The sequence below is a fragment of the Gopherus flavomarginatus genome, chromosome 10 (genome assembly GCF_025201925.1).
Source record: "Gopherus flavomarginatus isolate rGopFla2 chromosome 10, rGopFla2.mat.asm, whole genome shotgun sequence".
Lineage (NCBI taxonomy): Eukaryota > Metazoa > Chordata > Testudines > Testudinidae > Gopherus > Gopherus flavomarginatus.
The window spans coordinates 16653972-16670723 of record NC_066626.1 but is presented as its reverse complement, the minus strand read 5'-3'; the positions used below and the strand labels follow the sequence as shown (position 1 = coordinate 16670723).

The 16752-nt window shown below is 50.6% G+C and overlaps 1 protein-coding gene across 1 annotated transcript in view; it reads left to right on the top strand.

The window, feature by feature from the left end:
• The window catches only part of CPS1 (carbamoyl-phosphate synthase 1), a 137241-nt gene that overhangs the window by 78989 nt on the left and 41500 nt on the right, over nt 1-16752 (top strand). The window contains exons 22-25 of the mRNA XM_050916118.1: nt 3028-3169; nt 5170-5235; nt 6535-6598; nt 16425-16606. Coding sequence (XP_050772075.1) covers nt 3028-3169; nt 5170-5235; nt 6535-6598; nt 16425-16606 — 454 coding nt within the window. The remainder of the gene's footprint in view (nt 1-3027; nt 3170-5169; nt 5236-6534; nt 6599-16424; nt 16607-16752) is intronic.

The window sequence follows — 16752 nt, the reverse complement described above, 5'->3', positions numbered from 1 at the left end:
TGCAAATGAAGGCAATTTTCTTTCTGTGTCAGTAATCAAATGGCAGCCAGCCCCGTGTCTTCGGGAGACAGCAGAGAGAGCATGCAGCAACCAGCTCATTTTCTTGGGGTCAGGTCTACTCACTCATACTTAGGTAACACAGAATTTAAGAGATGAATCAAACTCAGCTGTGTTCTCGCTAATTGCTAGTGAGGCCAGGCGTCTGTTTTGCCAGAGAAGAGACAGACGCTGTTGGCCCTCTTCCCTTCTGGGAAAGCAGTAGAGCCTTGCATGTCTGTACTACTTCATGGGCACGTGAAATATTAAGCTACTGCCCCAAGAATTTTTGTTTGCCTACACACAAATGGGCATCATGCCTACATCCAGCAGTGTCATATTCAGATCTCGCTGTATGACCTGCCCTTCTGCTGAAAGCAGTGGGGAATCTTAGAAAACGGAACTAGCCCAAAGTGAGCTGATGAGTATTGCCCTGGAGAGGGAAGACAATTGAGGAGAAATTGGACCTTAATAAATCCACTGAGATGCTGCAGCGATGGGTCATTCCCTGGGAATTATCTATGCATATGGGACCAACTCCAAACCCAGTAAAGTCAATGGGAGTCTTTGCATTAACATCAGTGGATGTGGGATCAGGCCCTTTGTCTCTCGACACTAGGGCCTGGTCTACAGTGAGGCGGGGGGATTGATCTAAGATACGCAACTTCAGCTATGAGAATGGCGTAGCTGAAGTCGATGTATCTTAGATTGACTTAGAATTACTTACTTTGTGTCCTCGCGGCACGGGATCAATGGCCGCTGCTCTCCTGTCGACTCTGCTTCCGCCTCTCGCCATGGTGGAGTTCCGGAGTCGACAGCAGAGCGATTGGGGATCGATTTATCACATCTACACTAGAGGCGATAAATAGAGCCCCGAGAGATCGATCACTACCCACCGATCCAGTGGGTAGTGTAGACGTACCCCTTAGGAGACAGCAGTGTTCTACAGTGAGAATTAAGGAAAGGATTATTAGCAGACTTTGAAGGATATAAGGTGTTATTCCTGCGCTCAGCCCTCTGCCAGCAAGACAGAGCCCCCAAGCTCTACTTTCACTATGGAATGAATTTCTCACTGTAATGCTAATGTGTAGCATTTATATCACACAGTTCATCTTTTAAAAACTATGCAAATATCAACTAGCCAATCCCAATTCCCTTATGAGACAGGTATGTCATATTATCACCACATTGCAGATGGGAAACTGAGGAAGTGAGATGTGGCTTTGGGCAAGTCACAAAGGGAGTAAGGCCCATATCTTTAAAGGCATATAGGTTCCAAACTCTCATTGAAATACTTAAGTGTCTGATCAGGGATTAGAATCCAAACCATGGGTCTTGACTCTCATGTGACTTGCACCTGTTTTTTTATCAGTCAGACTTCAATGGAGTGAATTGAGCGGCTTGTTATTTAAACCGGCATGAGTGACAAATCCAATCCAATGTCTTTCTGCTTCCTGAAACGTTCCAGTAAATGAGACTTCCCCCTTCTTTTCCCCCTCAGATTACACAGTGATATTTAGTTAAAAATACCACAAAGCCAAGGACATAATTCAAAAGCTCTGATTTAGGAAAATAGCTTATTTGTTAATCATTTCCTCTTTCCTGATTCAGTGCTTGCTTGCATATAAAATATTGATTTATAGGGCAAGCAAGGATGCTTTTGGCAATGAAGATGGAAACAGAAGCGGTGACAAAAGTATGTAGGATTTTTTATGGTTTGCAAAAGCTTAGCTTAGAAAAGGTAGCTTAGATACCAGAGAGAGAGACAGAAGCTTTACCATAGCAGTAGGTAGAGGCAAAGAAAGAAACATAAGCTGATAGAGGAGGGGTAAAAATGAGAATGGAGATTGAAAATGGAAAAAGATATCTGACAAGACACATTCAGTTCAGCTGGGGATGTGCAGAGATGGCCAGAGCATAGGGGACTTGGTGAAGGTACCAAAATATGTGATGTCTGAAAAGAGAAGAAATGGAAAGAAAAGAATTAAGCCTAGAGGATGCTGAGAAATCTTGTTGAAATTAAATATGAAATAATGAATGGGATAGAGAAGCTAAATTGGGTATGCCTCTTTATCATCTTTAATAATGCAAGAAGGAAGGGAAGTTCAGTGAAAGGGAACACATTTGAAATTGATAGAAGAAAATGTTTACCTCAGCATATAAGCCTGTGGAACTCATGGCCACTTGACAGCACGGAGGCTAAATGTTTAGCTAAGGACTCACCATTTATGTAGGATCAGTGATTATTTAAAGGTATATAGACTGTCATGCTTCAGGGTATAAATCAATCATGGACAGATGGGGTTAGGAGAAAATTCCACTGGTAAGTAGGTTATACCATAACTGCCTCCTTCAAGGTTCTTGAATGTTCTTCTTGATCATCAGATGCTGGCCACTGTCAGAGACAGGACTCTGGGCTAGACAGACTTTGGGTCTGACGCAGTCTGGTAATTCCTATGTTTTTAAATTGACAATGAGAGAAAAAGGAATAACAAAGTGAAGTTGGGGGTAGAATGGAATATGGGTGGGAGAGTTTGGATACTCTGAACCTGAAGATGGGGAACAGGCAACTGTGAGATATCTGTTCAGTTAATATTGTGCTGGACTGGCTTTGTGTTGTCTGAGTATGATGTGGTCCTCCAGTGGCTTACCTACTGACAGGATGAGGCCTATTAGGAGAAGCTAGGGGAGCTGTCCTTAGGCACAGAATGGTGATTTTGCAGCTGAAAGAAAAGAGCTAGAATCCCAGTGCCCCAGATGTGTGTATATGCTTTATCGAGTAGTTGTCTGCAGGGGACATACAGAGGTAGTCTCTTGTGTGTAGGACAAGCATTTGATGGCTTAGGGTTAGCTAAGCCCATCTCTTCTCCTTCTTCCTCCTACACACATGCTCTGACAGCAGCCATCTCCGAGTACCACATGGCAGACACAGATTCACACATGCTCATCTTTTACCGTCATGGACTGTATATGTCTTATATTTAATCCCAGTGAGTCAATTCCAGAAGAAACAATGAGGAGGGCCAAACAGATCGGCTTCTCGGATAAGCAGATTGGGAAATGCCTTGGAGTAACCGAGGCCCAGAGCCGGGAGCTGAGGCTGAAGAAGAACATAAAACCTTCAGTGAAACAGGTACAGTATGAAGCATGTCTGCCATGGCAGCACTGCTGTTGGGTTGAGGTTTGGGGACCTGTGGTGATGGAGGAGACACGTGGTTAATGGGCTGGTAGGAAAGCAAGCTCCATTGAAGTCAAGAGGAGTTTGGCATTGACTTTAATGGAGCCAAGATTTTACCTTTCCTTCTTATTTCCTGCCAGCTCTTAGTCCCATTCTGCAGCCCTTAATGAAGCAACTGGCAACAGTGGAAGGAAAGTGAGAATGCACTTCCTTTCTCAGCCCCCAAAGAGAGACACACTTCTTCTGAGTGGCCTGGACTGAAACCTTGCCAGATAGCTGCAGTGAAAGGCTGAAAGCACCAATGCTAACCCACGGCCTTGTGACCATGAAAAGTATAGCTAGCTTGTTCGCTCTTGGTAGTAACTTTTTAGGGGGTAATGCTTTATTTTAAGTTTCCCATCATTATGGGTTCATTTGGTATTCATTGTGATGGCACTGAACATAATGAGCTCATCTGGTATTCATGACGATGTCGTAAGTGCTTTCATAGGTGTTCCATTGTCATTTTGCCTTTTGCTTAAGGGATGCTGATACTGAAGTGCTGGCAGCTGGTTTTTGTCCTTAGGAAAAAAATCATTGACTGTTCTTGAAAGTGGTTGGAGGGCCCATCTGTATCCTTAGGCCCAATTCCAGATGCCAAATATCCTTTTGCTCCCCAGCTGGTGTTTTCCTTTCTTGTTCTCGCCTGGCCTATGCACACTTGCCAAGCCTTGCAATATATTCCATAATAATAGTAATGAATGGCAGACACTTACATGGTGCTAATACCATACAGTCATATTATTCATTCCTCATTAGTGTTTGGGCATCCGATGGGTATTCATAAAAATGTTTGGTAATCCAGAAAGTTTCTTGAGTTTTAGCATGGAAAATTCATATGGGCGGTGCTTTATTGGTATTTCCTGTTCATTGTGCTCCTGTTTCAGCTATCCATTCTGGGAGCTGTAACGACAGCACATGACTTAATGATGGCCAACCACATGCTATGTAGAATGAGAGGGAAACAGTTGATGGAAATAGTTTGTGAACCAGCCACAGTCTGAATATGATTCCTTCAGGCTGTCTGGTGAATAGCTACGTGCAAGAAATACATTGGAAGAAAATCAGTATGGTTCATATACCATTCACTAACCACGGGAGGGGCTACATTATAACAACTGCAAGTGAATATTTCTACCATCTGTAGTCATGATGATCCTCAAGAACAGTGTGTGTGTGCTGACTGTGGAAGTGAGAGTGACTAATTCTTTCAGAGGCAGCTGGCAGGTCAGCAATAAGAACAGAAAAGCACCCCAAGGTCCCTGGTGAACTTGGTGAGGGAAGTTTGAGCTCATTGGAGCCTCAGAAATGGAGAACTACTACTAGTGGAGGGTGTGTCAGGATAAGGGGAACTGGGATGAGGGGGCCAGTGTTCTGTGGGGGTTGCTGTCGATTGGACACCAGCGGAACAGGAAGGGGAGTTAGGCTGGATGCAATGCGCAGGGTTTAATAAAGTGTCCCACTTAACCTGCATATAGCTTCAGTCTGTGCTAATGAAATAGATGGCAGCACAAGATTCACCCATGGAGGAGAAGTAAAGATAGTTAGAAGGAGAGGGGCATGCAGAGGGAAGAGAGGATGGATTTACCATGGAAAATGTCTCTGGACCATGATTCCTTTCCCTAAAGGAGCTTGGCAGCGTGAATGCATAGGCAGCGTGGGAGGAGAGCTGAAGCTGGAACTTGGAGGTAGCAGTGTGAGAGGGAAACAAAGGAGTCTGATGTGGAGGAGAGGATTGGCTTGAAAGGGTAGGGACATGAAGGAAGGAGGTCAGACAGTGTCAGAGCTGCTAGATTACGTTCTCTTTCTGCGAGAGAGTGGCTGGAAAGCAGCGAGAGAGTGGCTGATAGAAATGCAAAATGAGAAAAACGAAAAAAACCTTGCACCTGTTGATTCATAATTCCCTCCCTTTACAGATTGACACGCTGGCAGCAGAATACCCTGCAATAACGAACTACCTCTACGTCACATACAATGGGCAGGTAGGTGCTGTGAAATGCTGCAGTATAGCTGCAGCATATTGTAATGTCTCTCTCTCTTCCATGATTAGACTCTAGAGACCTTTCAGCTAATTCTCATTTTCTATAGCTGGTAATTGTTTCAGATGGCATTATGCATAGTCTCATTTGAGAAGTGCTGGAACATTCTTCTCCCTAAACATTTACTCGATGCATTTATAAGAAGGTTCTCTACTGACAGCACTTGAATCCTCTCACTGCAGAATGGGCATAGTGTGCGCCCCAGCAGTGACAGCTTCCCCTCAATGCCCCACCAATGTGTCTCAAAGCTTATATCCTCTGCTGGTGAGTGGATACCATATCTTATTATCCAGGGGCTATTCAATCTTTGGCTTCTCTGCTGAATCTGCCAACCAGGGGGCCATCAGGGGCCATGGCGCTGGCTGTTTTGTGATGCAGACAACTCATCCTGGAGAAATTAGGACCACCAAACCATTGGCCACTGAATATCCTGCATGATGGAAATCTTTATGAAAACTTTGGGCTATTCATAGCTACCCTGGCTTTACTCGGTCATGTAACTGTTAGGAAAATACCAAAGGAAACTTTGGCTCTCTACTAGTCTGGACTGTGACTGCAATGTGCTGTGAACGCTTGCAGACAAATAGAATACATCAAGTCATTCTGTCAAACCAGCATAACCCTTTCCTCATTAACTGTCTTATTTTTCACTTCCTCATCTTCCACTGAAGACTTTATCCCCTTGCACCTCCTGAGAGGATTTTCTCTTCCTCCTTCTCCCTCAAGTTTCCTCCTTGTAGCCAGTGAGTGAAAGGTCATGCACAGACATAAACTTGGGTCTCTTGAGCTGTAGCATTGAGTGCTAACCACAGGTGCTCTTGGCTGGCCACAGGATAGGAAGGTTCTCTTACTGTTGTTTTGTTGTATGGTGCCTCCTGTGGGGCTTCTTCCTGCACTCCTGAGTCACCTTTTCAGGCTGTTAGCAGCAAATCATTATAATTTAAGAAAGAATCCTACACTGAATAATGGGACTGACATTTGTTCTTCCAAACCTGTATAGATCCACAGCAACCATAATACTTAAGGCCAGTAGAATCTGAGGGCCTCGTCCCACTGATATATAACTCCACTGACTTGAATGGAGTTTTTCCTAATTTACGCTGCAGTAAATGAGATCAGACTTGAGCCCTGGGTGTCTTGCTTTTGGGTATGGGCTGAGCATTAGAAATGGTTTGTTCTCAGAAACACAGAGTAAGGGCTGCTGGGTATAGCTCCTCATGACTTCTCTCCCTTCCTCCTTAGGAGAATGATGTAAAATTTGATGACCATGGAATGATGGTGTTGGGCTGTGGACCGTATCACATAGGTAAATCTGTCTTCCTTCTACCCTAAAGCTGTCCTGGGAATTCTTGTGGTTCATTTGATACTTTTTTCACATGGTAACAAAACTTGCAAGGACACAGTATATAGCATGTGAATTCCAAATACAGAGCTTGCCTTTTCCATTTGCTTGGGGACTTCATTTCATGCCCTGGAAATAAAAAAGGAGCCTTCTTGTTACTGTTCAGCTGAAACCAGATCATAACACCTATCAGTGATTTCCATGGAGATGTTTTTTATTTCTTCTTTGCAGCTAACATTAAGGCTCTTGGAATTTAGTATCTTGTATCCAGATTCATTGCTGTTACACCTAGGATAGTTTGAATGCATGTGCGCCAGCTGATAAATCCTTATTTACGTTGATGATAATATATGGTTATGTTCAGCCCCTTCTTGTTTGGAGGATTAAGTGTACTGTTTCAGTTGACCACTGTGATAATAAAAGGAAAATACTTGTTTTTTGTAATTCTTTGAGCTGGGCCAATAGCTTGCAGTGAGTAATCTGGTAATTTTCACCACTTCTGTTGATGAATTGTCCCCAGACACCTTGCAAATATTAACAATTATTCACTATTCCAAAATATTTGCAGTGCAATGTCTGGTCTATAAGCCATTCCCAAGAAGTTTACTGAAAGTTGTCGATATTTGAAATTTAGACTATGTTGATTAGTTTTGTTCGGACATGCCAGTCACATGGTATGTTTCAGGTCTCTGATTCAAGGATCATAGCTCTTCAAATCAGGTTTGCAGTGTGAATATTCAGATGAATGAAATCAGAATTAATTCCCCAGGAATATTCTCTTTTATTTGCTGTATCTGTGAGCATTCCTGCCAGTAAACATACTAGCAGAAAGTAAACACAAAAGGGCTGCAATGTTGTTGAACAATTCAAGCAAATATTTGAGGAAACTATTTTGCAGTATTCACCTAGAACTAGTAATTATTTTGGACAAAGAGCATGGGTCTGACCTTGATCCGGTATATTTTGTCATTTCGAGAAAAGCCTGGCCACCTCCAGTAAAAGCAAAGAAGCTTAAAGCATGGTGGGGTGCAGGAATGATTGCTTGCACTTCTGAATACCTTTTCCTAGTGCAATGACTGAGGTGGTCGTTTCTTGTTTACTAATCCTTGGAAGGCAGTTTTGCAGTTTCATATGCTGTCCCTCATAAAATCAAAGTGAAGCTGTAATTCAGTGAGGTCCATCTAGCTTTCTCCACGTTCTTGTATTTTCAGGACTAGAACTGATCAAAAAATGGGAAGACCACGTTTGGGAATGTGTCAGAATTGTTTTCATTTCTCTTGATTCAAAATGGACCGATCTTCTGTTTTTTCACAAACAGTTCTACTATATTTGAAATGGAAATTTCAAATCAAAACTTTTGTAAAAATCATTTTAAAATGTTCCCCAAACCCACATTTTCTTACTGACCGCTGGTTTTTAGGTAAACCAGAAACATCGATAATGATTTCAGTGTATTTTTGTATCAAAATATTGGGAAACATTTCTCAGAACATTTTGTGAAAAAAACAAAATATTGATAATGTCAACAATGTTACACAAGAAGTTTGTTTTAAAATAAAGGCCATTTTTGATGGGAAAAAAAACTTTCTGTTCAGAAGCTGTGGACCTGTTCGGTGCAAGATAATTGTGACAACATGCACAATTCAAGAGTCATTGAAAATTACTAGGTTATATTGTGTATTTTAAACAGTGCTCCTAAACTGGGCTGTACTTTTGATTTATCTTGTTGTTATTTTGATAAATATAAGGTGCCAAATTAAGCTATGATGTAAAGTGGCACAAATACATAGTCTCCTGTGAAGTCGATGTCTGCTTATACTAATGTACCTCTTCACGGATGATTATTAGTATTACTAATTGGCTGCAGGCCCTCTGCAGCTGGACATGGCAATTACTGGATGTGCCTGGAATATACGTGCACCCATTCGGCGATTTTCCAGGCTTACATTCAATACACTGAAATGCTGACCACAAATGACGTTCATGTCTCAAAATTGGGCTTCCTGTACCCTGTAAGGACACTTGAATAATTGAAATTCAATTAAAATGGCTGATGACATTTCAGTGACCTCTGCTGGAAAGGTCCATTTCCAATTATGGGATTTTTTCTATACTCAACAGCCCGTAATGAATGAATGAAACATGTAGTACAATCAAGATTCTAGCTCAAGAGGAATGTGGAAATTAATTGTGTGTCAGTCAGTGAGTGACCCTGTATGTTACTAGATATTGTGGAAAGAGCAATTCTGTGCTGTTTGGATTTCATACAGAACTTGTAACACAATTATATATATAAAATAACGGTACAGATAGTTAATGATCATGTAACTCAGGTTGAGTTCAAGCTCTTTTTGAATAGATCATAAGCATAACAATCTAAAGATGTTCCTTAAACTTGAAGCCACATCTTTCTCTGTTTATGATAATCCACATACACGTTGTAGCTCAGAAATGTATGTAACACTAGCTGCTGGACACCAAAGGCATGCTTCTTCATTGACCTGTGTCTTATTTAGTCATTAGCACCCTAGGCCAGAGTTGCTGTAAAATGTTCCCATTCTAGTTTGACTACATAAGGTGCAAGCCAATGGAAAATCAGACCTCCTGTCTGTTAACTAACATGTAAACTAAAAGTGTTCTGCCCTCAAGACCAATGGTTTTCAATCTGTGGTCCGTGGACCTCTGGGGGCCTGCAGGCTATGTTTAAGATTTCCAAAGGGGTATTTTTCAGGGGTCCACAGATAAACAAAAGATTGCAAACCATTGAGCTAGAGGGTAAGAAACAAACATAAACTCTTCTTATCAGTTTGCTTTTCTTTCTAACAGCATTTCTGTAGATATAAGTTTTTCCTCCTCTTTATAGCACTTTTGTACTGTAAGTGAGACTTGCCGGGGCTCGACCCTCCCGGATGAGGAGCGGAGCCACACCGGCCTCGACTTGTCGTCTGCGGGTCTCGGTCTCGGGACTGTCACCCACCGCGCGGGTAGTCAGTCCCTATGGATAGGACCGGGCAGTGGTACAGTCAACGGGGGCCCGGCCCTGGATTCGGGCGGACACCAACACGCAGTTAATTAGGAGCTCAGACCCTCTGCTGCAGGGCTGAGTAACAATACACAGTTATCCCAGCTCCGGCCCTTTGGTTCAGGGCGGGCTGGCAGGAGTGCGGGTCGCTCGGGCCCTTTGGGACAGGGCCGAGCAGTGGCACAGGCAAATGGAGCCCAGCCCTTGGTTCGGGCAGGGCACCAGTTACACAGTTATAGCAGCTCTGGCCCTTTGGAGTAGGGCAGAGCAATGGCAAAGTCAGAGGAGGCCCAGCCCTTGGTTCGGGCGGGGCACCAAACACATTTATAACAGCTCTGGCCCTTTGGAGCAGGGCAGAGCAGTGGCAAAGTCAGAGGGGGCCCAGCCCTTGGTTCGGGCAGGGGCACCAAACACATTTATAACCACTCTGGCCCTTTGGAGCAGGGCAGAGCAGTGGCAAAGTCAGAGGGGGCCCAGCCCTTGGTTCGGGCGGGGCACCAAACACAGTTATAGAGGCTCAGATCCTCTTGCGTCAGGGTTAGGCAAACACACAGTAGGCCTAATGGCGTCCTCAGGCCAGCGGGAGGGGTATTCTGCCACCCGGCTACGGGTGGCAGGGGGAACGCAGGCCCACCCACTCCACTGCGTTCCAGCTCGGGGCCCTAGTAGCGGTGATCACCGCTGCAGGTGGTCAGTGGGGATCCTGACCGCAACACACTGCCATGGGTATCGGGAGGTCTGCAGCCTGACTCGGGTTGGCTGCTCCCGGGCTACTTCCAGTATCCCCCTCCGAGCCTACGTGGTTCGTGGGATCAGCTTCAGGGACGTCCCACCACACCGGCTCCTCCCGGCCAGGGCTGGGCGGCAGGTCTGGCAGCTCTTCTGGGAAGTCCAGCCAGGCCTGTTCCGGGGGGTCCTCGGGGCTGCAACAAGGGCGGGGCGGCTCCAGCCACTCCTTGTCATAGCAGGCGCGGGGTACCTCTGGCAGCTCCTAGTCGTAGCGGGCGCGGGGCAGCTCCGGCAGCTCCTCGTCATAGCGGGCGCGGGGCAGCTCCGGCCACTCCTCGTCATAGCGAGCGCGGGGTAGCTCTGGCAGCTCCTCTTCATAGCGGGCGCAGGGCAGCTCCGGCAGCTCCTCGTCGTAGCGGGCGCGGGGCAGCTCCGGCAGCTCCTCGTCGTAGCGGGCGCGGGGCAGCTCCGGCAGCTCCTCGTCGTAGCGGGCGCGGGGCAGCTCCGGCAGCTCCTCGTCGTAGCGGGCGCGGGGCAGCTCCGGCAGCTCCTCGTCGTAGCGGGCGCGGGGCAGCTCCGGCAGCTCCTCGTCGTAGTGGGGAGGTTCTGGCCAGTCTGGACACCGGCCTGCGGCCTCAGCAGCTTCCCAGTCAGGAGCTCCCGCGGACAGGTCTGCTCCTGATGGTGGCTGGGCTCCAGCTGAGGGCTGAGGGCCAGCTTTTATTCTTCCGGGTCGCCGCTTGACCCTCTGGGGGGCGGGACTTCCGCTTCGAGGCCCCCGCCCCTATGGATGATTGACGGGGCTCGACCCTCCCGGATGAGGAGGGGAGCCACACCGCCTCATTACACACCCCCCCCTTAAGTCCAGCTCCCGCTTGTCGGGGCTGGACGGTTCCATCTCCTCGAGGCGGGATAGGAAGTCCGCGTTGGCATGGTCCTTGCCAGCCCGATGCTAGATGGTGAATGCATAGGGCTGCAAGGCCAAATACCAGCGCATAATGCGGGCGTTATTGTCCTTCATACGCATGAGCCATTGAAGCGGGTGTGGTCTGTGATGAGAGTGAAAGGGGCCCCCAGGAGGAAGAACTGAAGGGCCTCGCAGGCCCACTTTACTGCAAGGGCCTCCTTTTCCACCACAGCGTAGTTCCATTCTCGTGGGAACAGTTTTCGGCTCAGGTACAGTACGGGGTGGTCTCCGTCCCCTTCCTAAGACAAGACTGCTCCTAGGCCGACATCAGATGCATCCGTCTGGAGGATAAATGGTTTGTCAAAATCCGGACTATACAAGACGGGTTCCTGGCACAAGCAGCTTCGGAGCGTTTTAAAGGCTGCCTCAGATTTGGGGGTCCATTGTACCTGTCGCGGGCTATTCTTAGTCAGCAGCCCGGTCAAGGGGGCGGCAATGGACGCAAATTGCGGGATAAACCGCCGGTAATACCCCACGAGTCCCAGGAAGCGTCGTACCTGTCGTTTGTTTGTCGGGGGGGGCACTCTGCGAGGGGGTTTGACTTGCCCCTGCCCGACGGTATAGCTGAGGTAGGTGGTCTCCTGCCAAGCTATCCGGCATTTCTTGGGGTTCGCCGTCAACCCCGCCTCCCTCAGGGTTCTGAGGACCGCCGTGACCTGGTTTAGATGGTCCTCCCAGCGGCGGCTGTAGATCACGACGTCATCTAGGTATGCGGCCACGTACTCTTAATGCAGCTGCAGGAGGTGGTCCATGAGCCGCTGAAAGGTCGCGGGGGCTCCATGGAGCCCGAAGGGCATCCGTGTGAATTGATAGAGCCCCGACGGGGTGGCAAAGGCAGTCTTCTCCTTGGAGGTCTCCTCGAGCGGGATTTGCCAGTAGCCCTTGCTAAGGTCCAGCGTGGCCCAGCAGCTCGTCGACCCGGGGCATCGGGTAGGCATCTAAGCGTGATATGGCGTTGACCTTCCGGAAGTCTATGCAGAACCGACGGGAGCCATCTGGCTTAGGCACCAAGACCACCAGACTGCTCCACTCGCTCCGAGACGGCTCGATGACCCCCAGGGCCAACATGGCCTGGACCTCCTCCTCGATTTCTTGCTGCATTCGATACGGCACTGGCCGGGCGGTTTCTCGGATGACCTTCCCGGGCTTGGTTTGGATCGTGTGGCAGGTTAACGTCATATAGCCCGGTAGCGCCGTGAAGGTTTGCCGGAACGCCCTTAGGAGGCACTGCGCCTGTTTACGTTGCTTGTCTGTCAGGGAACACCCCAACGGGGGCTCCGTCAGGTCCCTCGTTTGGACCACCTCCGGGCCTAGCTCCAAGTCCAGTGGGCATGGGTCAATCAAGAGGCCCTCCCGGTCACGCCATGGCTTCAGCAGGTTGACGTGGTATATCTGTTTCTTCTTCCGGCGGCCTGGTTGGTAAATCTCATAATTAACGGGGCCCACCTTCCGAGTTACCTTGTAGGGGCCCTGCCAACGGGCCAATAATTTCGACTCCTTGGAGGGTAGGAGCAGCAGAATCCGGTCTCCAGGGGCAAACTCTCGTACCTGCGCTTCTTGATTATTACTCCGCTCCTGCCTCTCTTGGGCTACTTTTAGGTTTTCCCGCGCCAAGGTCCCCGCCTGAGTAAGCTGTTCCCGCAGCCGGAGGACATACTGGAGGAGGCCCTGGGTTGGGGAGGCCAACTGCTCCCACATCTCCTTCATTAAATCCAGGAGGCCCCGTGGCCTCCGCCCGTGCAAGAGTTCGAAGGAGGAAAACTTGGTCGACGCCTGGGGAACTTCCCGGATGGTCCCAGTGGCGTAGCTCGTCCGGTGGGAACCGTTTTAGCATGTCCTTAAGGGTCCGATTGAACCGTTCCACCAACCCATCCATCTGGGGGTGATAGACGGAGGTGTGTAGTTGTTTCACCCCCAGGAGTTGGCAGACCTGTTTCAGTAACCGGGAGGTGAAGTTAGTGCCCTGGTCGGTCAGGATTTCTTTAGGCCATCCTAAGCGGGAAAATACCTTCACCAGCTCGCCGGCAATGGTCCGGGCCATGATGCTCCTCAGGGGAATAGCCTCCGGGAACCGGGAGGCATTGTCGACCAGGACCAGGATATACTGGAAACCAGCTGCACTCCGGGGCAGTGGGCCTACCAGGTCCATGGCAACGCGTTCGAACGGCGTTTCAACCAATGGCATGGGGACCAAGGGGGCCTTGGGACCTCGAGGCGGGGCGGCCAACTGACACCCCGGACAGGAATTACAGTATTGCTTTACGTCCCCATCGAGCCCCGGCCAGTAGAACCGCATCCGGATTCGGGCCAGGGTCTTCTCGTGCCCCAGGTGTCCCGCGGCCGGCACGTCGTGGGCCAGGCTCATCACGGCGCGTCGGTGGCAGCAGGGCACGAGAAGTTGCATCCGGGGCTCCCGTGTGCGGGGGTCCCGCTCGACCCGATAAAGTCTGTCCCGCCGGACTGCGTAGCACGGTGAGGGTCAACAACGGATCCATCGACTGCCGCCAGTTGCTCGTAGGCCCGGCTGAGTGTGGGGTCGGCCCGTTGGTCCCGACAGAAGTCCGTGTCAAAGCGAGGTCTGGTGGGGGGGCGTTCTTCCCCCTGACCTTTGGCCTCCGCGTTTCCTGCCCCAACCTCCTCGGCGTCCCCTTCTGTCTCCACTGGGGGCTCCTGGGGCTCGGCCTCAAAGGCCGGTATGGACCGGAGGAGCCCCTCAAAGGCGGGCCAGTCGCGTCCCAGGATCACGGGGTAGGCTAGTCGGGGGGCCAAGCCGACTACCAACGACCGCGTGAGGCCATTGACCATCAAACGGGCCCGGGCACTCGGGTAGGGTCGGACATCCCCGTGGATGCAGTGCAAACGGATGGGCCCCAAACCGGGATCGACCGGTGGTCCCAGAGCCCGGTGGACCAGCGTTTGCCCACAGCCCGAGTCTACTAGGGCCGTTGTGGCACGGTCCCCTACAACCACCGGGACCGTGAGTTTGGGGGGTTGGGGCCATCGGGATCGGCCTTCCCCTGCACAGACCTGCCCAAAAACACACTCCATCTTGGGACAGTCCCGTTGTAAGTGACCGGCCTTCCCACATCCGAAGCAGGGTCCAATTCCTGGGCGTCCGCCCCGGCGGCCGGCGGCTTGAGGGCTTTGGGGAGGGCTTCAACGGGGCCCCCGACAGACCCGCGGGGGCCGAGTGCGGGGCAGGATCCAGGCGTGGGGCCCGGAAGGCCGTTGAGGGGTCCGGCCCGCGGTTCGGGCGCCGCGGCCCAGATGAGGCAGATGCCCTCGTCTCTCCCCGGAGTTGGTCGGGCCCCAGGGTGGGTGGCCGAACGGCGGACCCCATAGAAGCCTCCACGGCCAGGAAGTCCTCCATCAGGGAGGCCGCCGCCTGCAGCGTGGCTGGCCGGTGGCAGAGTAGCCAAGCCCTTTCCCGAGCAGGTAGAATTTGCACAAATTGTTCTAAGACTATCTGCTCGGTCACCTCCTCCGCCGTACGGGTCTCAGGTTGGAGCCAGTGGCAGCAGGCCTCCTTCAAGCCTTGGGCAATCAGCTGGGGCCGGGTGCCTGTCGGGTAGGTCTGGCCCCAAAACCGTTGGCTGAAGGTCTCGGGGCTGACATCCAAGGCGTCCAGGACCGCCGCCTTCACCTAATCGTAGTCCTTGGCCTCTTCCGTCGCCAGCCCGTGATAGGCAAGCTGGGCTGGTCCGGTTAGGTACGGGGCCAAAAGAGTGGCCCATTGGTCGCGGGCCCACCCTGCAACAAGGGCCACGTGCTCGAACGTGACCAAGAAGGCCTCCAGGTCATCCCCCGGCCCCATCTTGGTCAGGTGCAGGGGAACCGGCGGGCGGAAGCCCCTGGCGTCTTCTCCCGTGGCTCCATCGACGGGGCGGGATGCAGGCCCCAGAAGCAGCTGCAGCTGGCCTCCCAGTTGCTGTATCAGCTGCTGCTGGTGCTCCAGCTGAGCGGCATGCAGCTGTTGTTGCTGCTGGAGGTGTGCGGCGTCTCGCTGCTGCTGCTGCTGTTCGAGATGGGCGGCCTGCAGCTGTTGCTGCTGCAGGAGTTGCGCCGCCTGCTGACGCTCCTGGCTCTCCGCCAGCAGCTAGAACAGCCATTCGACTTCCATGTCTCTGGCGACGGAGGGTTGGTCATGCTACCATCCTCCTACCAGCCCCTTCTCACAGGGGCTCGGGTTCAAGCAGTCCCTGATCAGGTGCCAGTTGTAAGCGAGACTCGCCAGGGCCAGGCCTGTTCCAGGGGGTCCTCAGGGCCGCAACAAGGGCGGGGCGGCTCCGGCCACTCCTCGTCGTAGCAGGCGCGGGGCAGCTCCGGCAGCTCCTCGTCGTAGCGGGCGCGGGGCAGCTCCGGCAGCTCCTCATCGTAGCGGGCGCGGGGCAGCTCCGGCAGCTCCTCAGTGTAGCGGGGAGGTTCTGGCCAGTCCGGACACCGGCCTGCGGCCTCAGCAGCTTCCGAGTCAGGAGCTCCCGCAGACAGGTCTGCTCCTGACGGTGGCTGGGCTCCAACTGAGGGCTGAGGGCTGGCTTTTATTCTTCCGGGTCACCGCTTGACCCTCTGTGGGGCAGGACTTCCGCTTCGAGGCCCCACCCCTATGGATGATTGATGGGGCTCGACCCTCCCAGATGAGGATGGGAGCCACACCGCCTCGTTACATGTACTTTATGGAATAAATGACAAATCACAACAAATAGTGTCCAATGAAGTTAGGGACCTCCTAGCTTATGCCTCTTGGTTTAAATGCTGTCCAGACAAAGTGCATGTATTGGAAAGCAGTAGCAGTTGGCTGGTTAAGACAGACAAGTGTATTGCATGCATGCTGTCAGACAGACATGATGGAGGCCTGTCTTCCCAGAGCAGCTGAGCTAATGCACATTATGCTTGAGAACCTATGTTTAAGGGTTCTTACCCTTACCATGCAAGGGCAATTAGATTTCGTGGCCTGACCTGACAAATGATGCTGTTCTTTTCCTTTAAGCCTGGCTGCTATAAGTGTTTGTCTGTGCTCCCTGATGTTACTGCTTCCTTCTCCCTCTTACTCTTCTGCCTCTTCCTCCTGACAGGCAGCAGCGTGGAGTTTGATTGGTGTGCTGTCTCCAGCATCCGCACGCTGCGTCAGCTGGGCCACAAGACTGTTGTGGTGAATTGCAACCCGGAGACAGTGAGCACAGATTTTGATGAGTGTGACAGACTGTACTTTGAGGAGCTGTCATTGGAGAGGATCCTGGATATCTACCAACACGAGGTAAAGAAAAAGAAATCTAAGCAGCAACAACAAAAGCCCCTAATGCAGACCACACTTCTCAAAATTCATCTCCGTGGCTGCTTTGGCTGGGACGCTTTTAGACCTGTTTTGCACACCATTGCTGTTCCTAGCAGACTGCTCGACAA